The 7,534-nt window shown below is 40.8% G+C and overlaps 1 protein-coding gene across 1 annotated transcript in view; it reads right to left on the bottom strand.

Moving 5' to 3' along the window:
- Sf3b1 (splicing factor 3b subunit 1) overlaps positions 1 to 7,534 on the bottom strand; it is a 37,612-nt gene that overhangs the window by 25,035 nt on the left and 5,043 nt on the right. Inside the window, exons 3-6 of the mRNA XM_026788839.1 lie at positions 7,097 to 7,201; positions 6,429 to 6,543; positions 4,550 to 4,629; positions 2,665 to 2,835 (exon numbers count right to left, since the gene is read on the bottom strand). Of these exons, the coding sequence (XP_026644640.1) occupies positions 2,665 to 2,835; positions 4,550 to 4,629; positions 6,429 to 6,543; positions 7,097 to 7,201 (471 nt within the window). The remainder of the gene's footprint in view (positions 1 to 2,664; positions 2,836 to 4,549; positions 4,630 to 6,428; positions 6,544 to 7,096; positions 7,202 to 7,534) is intronic.

Genomic DNA, 7,534 nt, shown 5'->3' with positions numbered 1-7,534 from the left:
CCTGCAGAAGCAGCAGCAGTGGTGCACTAGGAAGAGAGCCTAAGCAGAAGCACTACAGAGACTGATCATGAATGCAGCCCATGTTCTGGTAACGAGGATCGGGCAAACATGAACAAGAAACAGCAACCAGTGAGCAGAGACTGAAAAGACACTCAAGTTCAGAATCTAAGAGAAGAGGCTTGAGCCTACTAATAAGCTAGTTAACTAGTGTGATCAATTAAGACAGAACTTGGCTTTAGTAACAATGAGGTCAGGTTACTACACCCAGATATTCGGACAAACATGTATGGTCAGGAGACTACTAAATAGGAGGGGACCACAGGGACAGACAATTCACTGAAAGCACTCAGAGTGAAGACAAAGTGATGGTATCTGAAGGTCAATGAACGTTTCTCTACAAGTTTATTTTTAGGACAAGGACTGGTAACATGAAGGAAACAGACGGAGAATCTTCTGTGGGAAAAGGACAGAGATGCAACACTGAAAGGATCAGGTGTCTGTCTGGTGACTGACAGCTACACAACAAAACTTAATCCACTGAACATACGCTTTTAAAATGGTTAAAACGGTCAATTCTGTTACACATATTTTTTGCAAATATGTTCAAGCCCTGCAGTGCTGACGCATGCCCTTAACCCCAACACTCAAAAGACAGAGGCAGGCAGATCTGTGAATTCAAGGCCAGCCTGGTCTACAGAAAGAGTTCCAGGACAGCCAGGGCTACACAGGAAAAAAAAAAATCTCAGAAAACCAAAGGGGGGAGGGGGGGGTCACGCACACACCTTTAATCCCAGAACTTGAGAGGCAGAAGCAGGTAGATCTCTGTGAGTTCAAGGACAGCCTGATCTACAGAATGAGTTCCAGGACAGCCAGAGATACACAGAGAAACCTTGTCTCAAAAAAACAAAATTTCAAAATAAAAATAAATAAGAGTTTAAAATAAAGTCATGTAAAGATGGAAAATACACAGAGAATCTGGATACTGTATATCATTGTGCTGTCTTTGAATTGTTTGACTGCTGAGGAAGGAGCAACAGCTGCTAAAAGACATTTGATTATAAGTGCTGCTGGATTAATCCAACATATGTATTTTGAAAATACCTTGACTTCAAAATTTATGTCAAAAGATACGTTACTTTGGAGAAGAGGTTTTGCTTTTGTTTCCAGAGGAAATGGGAGGCTGTGGATTTATTCTGGGTTAAGAAAAATCAGGTTTGATCAAGGAAGACCCCCTGAGAAATCTCCAGTGGAAGTGGATGGCCCAGATGTCTGAGTTCTACATCCAGAACAGCCTCAAGACTGCTGCCTGAGATCATCAAGCCTCACACAATATTCCAGTCATGACTTGATAATTATAAATTTTCTTTAGATCCCCATAAGATTATCAGCACCCCCCAATCAGCAGGAAATAGCCTGGAAAACGTACATCTGCATTCCCCCAAAAATGGATTATAGATGTTTCTTTGTTTAGTGTTGGTTACAAGTTGTTAAGGCTAATGGTCAGGAAGAAAGCTAAACAAAGATTATTCAGAGTTCTTGTTTTGAAAGAAAAAAGGGGGGGGAGTGCTGAGAGACAATGGTCTTGTACTTTGTAAAGATTTGTCAGTTGTATTGTTTTAGTAATAATACTGATTGGCTAGTAGCCAGGCAGGTGGGACAACCAGAACAGGAGAATTCTGGGAAGAGTAAAGACTCAGTTGGCAGTTGTCAAAGAGGAAGCCAGACACAGAGGAAGCAAGATGAGAATGCCTCACTGATAAAGGGTACAAAGCCACATGGCTAACACAGACAAGAATTATGGGTTAATGTAGGATGTAAGAGTTAATAAGAAGCCTGAGCTACTAGGCCAAATAGTTTATAATTATTGTAGACCTCTGTGTGTTTCTTTGGGACTTAATGGCTCCGGGACCATGCAGGACAGAAACCTTCAGTCAAAAGAGAGAGAGAGAAAGAGAAAGATCAACAGAGTATAAGCTAGCCAAGAAAATAATGGTGTTACCCAATTACCAACTGTGGACAAAGGCCTATCCAAGAAGAAAATAAGGAAGACTACAATATTGTACTCGACCTCCAATATTAAACATACAATATGCTAAAAAATTACTATTCCATCCCTGTGTGGTGCATGATGCACACATTTAACCCCAGCATTTGGCGGGTCAATCTCAGAGTTTGATGCTACCCTGGCCAATATAACAAGTTCCAGACTGGCCAGGGATACAAGGCAAAACCTTGTCATGAATGAATGAATGAATGAATGAATGAGGAAGGAAGGAAGGAAGGAAGGAAGGAAGGAAGGAAGGAAGGAAGGAGAGAGACATTCCACTGAAAGAACAACAACAAAGCACTCCTCAGCACACAGCTGAACAACACCCCATTCAGGTATTGAGGCTGTAACCCTGATGTGACTAGTCACATTTGGAGACTGCGGGTATTCAAGGTCAAATGAGGTCAAAAGGAATAAGAAAAGAGCTCTGAGAAAACAGTGAGAAGTGCTCTCACCAGACAGTCCCCTGTTAGCTGGTGAGATCTGGACTCTGAGCCACATGAATGAGGAAATACTGCACTTGAGCTACCTAGTCAATGGTAACTTGTTTCAGAAACCCAATACAAACACACTCCATAGAGAAAAATATAAAAATAGCAATAAAAATAAAAAGTTACCTCTGCCTGATCCCAACTTGACAGCTTTTTGGGAGTGGCACCAGGAGTCTGGTCAGCGGTTTGATCCCAGCGCCGTTTTCGTTTTGAGGGGGGCTGGGATGCTGCTGCTCCGTTCACGACTTTAAGCTCCCCAGCTTTAGCTTTTTCTGCTAGTTGTTGCCTAATTTCTCTCTGAAAAGCATTAAAGAGCAGAACACTTATCTTTCACATCACTTCATAGATGGAAGGAACTCAAGGGTAGCTTATGCCTACCAAGCACGCCTGCAACCCTGTTGAATGCCCAGAATCAGAAAACAGGAAGGAGAAAATTTCTTTAAGCTTTTCTGCCCTAGTATACTCATTTCTACTGAGTGAGCCATTTAATATTCCCACTCTTTATTTTCTGCCGCTAGCCCTGGCCTGTTCCTTCTCTCTGCTATTATGCACCTGTAGTTCTACAGCATCGTCTTCTTTCTAAATAGCATATAAGCAACTCTAGAGGTTTAACAGCCTAAGTTTGAAGCTAGTGAAACAGATCTTACTGTAAAGTACAATCTCTAGTCTCCACTCAACAGCAGAGAATTGAAAATATGCAACTGAAAGTTTTTAAAACTCACTGACACAAAATAAGTCAGGGCAGTGGCACATGCCTGTGACCCACAGTCTAAGGCAGGAATACTGCTTTGATTCAAGATCAATGAGTGCATTCCATGCCAGCCAGAAATACATAGCAAGACATCTCAAAACCAAAAAGGAACAAGAAAAGTAAAAATAAAACTTAAGTGTCATAAAAAATACATTTAATTTAGGCTTTCATCTTAAAATAAGATTCCAATTCTCTTTTAATTCATCTAACAAACTTTACTTAATCCTTTCATCCTCAGGAAGCTGAGGCAGGAGGATTCCGGTGAGTTAGAGACCAGCCTGTGACTGTGGAGCTACAGAATGAGTTCTAGATTAGACTGGGCCAGAAAAAGACCCTACTTCAAAGAACAATCAAAAGACCAGGACCAGAACAGCAAAATGGCTCAGCTGGTAAAAGCAATTGTCACCACGCCTGTTCCCTACATTTAGTCCCTGGGACTGACCTGGTAGACAGAGCTGACTCCTGCCAGTCGTCCTCTGGCCCCCACAGGCATGCCATGGCACATACCATGGCAGGGACGTACACAAATAAATGTAATCAAAACAAAAAACTACCAACAAACAGCACTGCATCTGTGCTAACAAAGAATTATCCCTGTAAGCCAAAAGAATTACTCAGAATTCTCCAACTACAATCAAACCAAATCTGCAGCAGGGATTAAGAACTAATGTGATCACTAGATTCCTGAGGTATAATAACCTTCCTCCACAGGCTTGCACCTACAGAGACCAAACAGATCCAATAAATCAAAACATCAAGTTTTAAAGATGATACAATTCTGGGATAATTATTTACTTAATTTTTACAACTAAATACTACAGTCCAATCATGCTTGTTGGCACCTTGCCATCACTTTAAAGGCAGAAGCAGCCAGATCCAAGTTTTAGGCCAGCCAGGGCTACACGAAACCATCTTTAAAAAATAAATGCCTGGCAATGGTTACACATGCCTTCAATCCCAGCACTCTAGCTTGTAGGAGGCCAAAATAGGCTAGGTGGATCTCGGCATCAACCCCCACCCCACCCCCAAAAAAATGCTTGCCGGTAGCACACACTTTTAAAACTCAGCACTCAGGAGGTCAAGGCAGGCAAATTTCTGTGAGTTCAAGACCAGCCTGATCTACAGGGCGAGTTTTAATATAGCCAGGGCTATACAGAAAAACCCTGTCTCAAAAAGAAAACAAAACTTGCTATGAGCAATAAAAACTAAAATATAAAATTCTTTTAAGTTTTCTTACATCATCTCACTACCATTACATACCTCTTCCTTAGTCAAATGCTGTTCCCGCATAACATCCATGTAAGTTCTGGCATTCATTTTAGGGTCAGGGGTCTTCCCTCCTGCAGAAAAGAACAGCAACAGGAAAGAGTACAATAAATAAAAGGCATTAAGGTCAGCTGATTTCTCTGCCCTGCTCTAATATTACGTTATTCCATAATCATTTAATTTATTTTTTGGTGGAAAACTTTGATAATTATACATCTTACTTTTTATTGAGTTTGCTGATCAATTTAACCTGTTTGAACACAAACATATCTACAGCAGTTTAAAACAATTATTTTAATGCATAGATAAAGCAAAATGACAGCACAGTTTAGTCTTCAGAAGTGATGGGTTCCTGGGTTGCTAATCCGGAATACGTACACTTTCGTGCCTTTGTCTCCATCAGCAGTTCTGACTTCAAGCAGCAGAATAGAAGCCTAGAAAATTATCTCTTTACCATTAGTAACACTTTGGAAAGATATTTATATTCAAAACATTACCTGTTGCAAGCTGTTAAAATCCTGACTGCAGTAACTGACTACATAAGTTCTCCATACAGTGATCTAAACAGTAGTAACTGAGAAAATCTAATATACCTACAATCTTACTCAAGTCACATTACTAAAAAGGGCTTCGTGCTTTTTAAAGATTATTTTTCTTGACCCAAAATATAATTCTATTTCTTAAAAAGTACAATTACAACTGGAAACATACTACTTCAGATATATTATTTCTACCAGTTATTACAATGAACACAAAGACAAGTGGTGTACAAAGAGATGTGTTAGTCTCTTGGTAAGTTTCAGTATTTGCTTTTCAAACTGCAAAATATCTTAAAGAAGCCCAAACAGTATATAACAAGATCAACAAAGGCACACTATGCTTCAGAAATGTGATAATTAGCTATACAAGTAGTATAGCATTAAAATTTAGGACAAAATAATAAAATGCTAAGACATCTCCTATGCTGACGATCATGCCCAATTGGTAGTGTCATTCTTTCTGACACTAGCTCTGATAAGACTTCCTTTGGAATACTTTTTCACCATAATCTAGAGAGGATGTGTTGAGCTGCACCCTTAAGAATGCAGACAGGACTGGCATATAGCAGTACTGCTGTAGGAGAGAAATTAAGGACAGTTAGTATGGGCCTGTGAATTCTGACACACATGTTTAAATCAATTACAATTATGCAAGTAAAGAAAAGAATATCCCTATTAATTCATGCAGGCTGAAAAATCTAATTTGTAAACCTGCAGCAGAATCTATTTTTACAAACAGGCACTTAGTTTGGATGGTGGACTCACTCACCCGAGGAAAGCTTCCATCAGGTTCACTATGCCCCTTGCACGCTACAATTAGCACAACAGACTCCAACTACACAAACACCAAAGTCTTTGTATATAACTTTTGTTTTAACTACAAACTTGCATAGAGCAAAGGAGGTGCATTTTTACTAAGCTATAACAATGAGGGGACTCTAGTGTGAGAAACAGTTTCTCAAAAGTAACAATCCAAAGCTATAGAATTTGGAATAAAAACTTGCAATAATTTCAAAGTATTTTGAGCAGAAAAATACATTTGTTCAAAGTATACCAAGAGTACCCAAAACAAAAGTAAAAGAAAAACCTTTAACCCTTTGCGTTTCTATGGCATTGGCTCATTATTTTCTTGTCCTTCTACCTGGAAAGAAAACTTGCATTATAAAGATGAAGAATATGGCATCTGTGACTTCAACCAAATCTAGACAAATCTATAAGGGGGTCTTTAAAAACGAAAAGCAAATTCATAAGCATGCCAAAAAAAATCAAAGGGCTAAAGACAACTTAATGAAAACAAATTTCTGAATCCGTATGGAAAAGTGGGAAAGAATTACCATCTGCAAAGGGATCGAGACGCTCTGGGGAGATTATCATGGTCCGCCTGTGCTTTTTGTACTCATCTTCCCGGTCTGCGATCTTTGGAGGACGGTGCTCAGCAAACGGATCATACTGGAAAAGAGCATGCTCATTTAATACCCACACCTCCCAGACACACAGCAAATAAACAAACCACTGCTTAAGAAAAAAGTGTAGAGGCTGGAGAGATAGCTCAAGCAATTACGTTAGCTGCTCTTCCAGAGGACTCTGGTTCAATCCCCAGCACCCACATGGCAGCTCACAACTGTAAGCTGGATCCAAGATCCAGTGGATCCGACTCCCTCAAACACCAATGGACATAAAAATAAAAAAACAAAGCCAGGCAGTGATGACACACGCCTTTAATCCCAGCACTCAGGAGGCAGAGGCAAGCCTCTGAATTCAAGACCAGCCTGGTCTACAGAGCTAGTTCCAAGACAGGTTCCAAAGGTACAGAGAAGCCCTGTCTCAAAAACCCAAATAAATAAATAAAGTGATTTACTTAAAATTAAAAAACTGAAGGAAAGAAACAAGTGCCTGTGGCTGGCCAGTCTCCTGAAGTCAGCACTTCCTGTGAGGGTCACCTCTACAAAACACTCACTGCTGGCTCCCAGTCAGCCATGTGCTTCCACGGACTCAAACTCACCTGCTCTGTCGACTGCGGTATGTCGTTAAGCAGTGCCACGGGGGCATGGTACCCAGGCTTCTTCTGACCGAGCAGACTGGTCGAGGATGAGTAGTCATCGTCATCCTGCGATCACAAAGTCACAAACACGTCAGACAGAGCGTTACCAGGACAACATCTGCTGTCTGGCGACTGCCACAGTCAGACTGTCAGCTCTTCTGCTATTTAACCACCAGTCAACAGCGACTGCCATCAAATGCACTGACTTCCTTCACAGTATGTCTACATGGCAATAGAAACGGCTCCTTCAAGTGTGAGACGTGTGCCACAACCAGACAGTGGTGGTGTACATCTTAATCCCAGCAGACGCGGGCGGACCCCTGTGAGCTTAAGGCCAGTCTGGTCTACAAAGTGAGTTCCAGGACAGCCAGATGTGAAACCCTGTCTCAAAAAACAAAA

Source organism: Microtus ochrogaster, unplaced genomic scaffold, assembly GCF_000317375.1.
Source record: "Microtus ochrogaster isolate Prairie Vole_2 unplaced genomic scaffold, MicOch1.0 UNK8, whole genome shotgun sequence".
NCBI classification, from domain to species: Eukaryota; Metazoa; Chordata; class Mammalia; order Rodentia; family Cricetidae; genus Microtus; species Microtus ochrogaster.
Note: the sequence above shows the minus strand (reverse complement) of the source record. Positions and strands in the feature narration are given on the sequence as shown.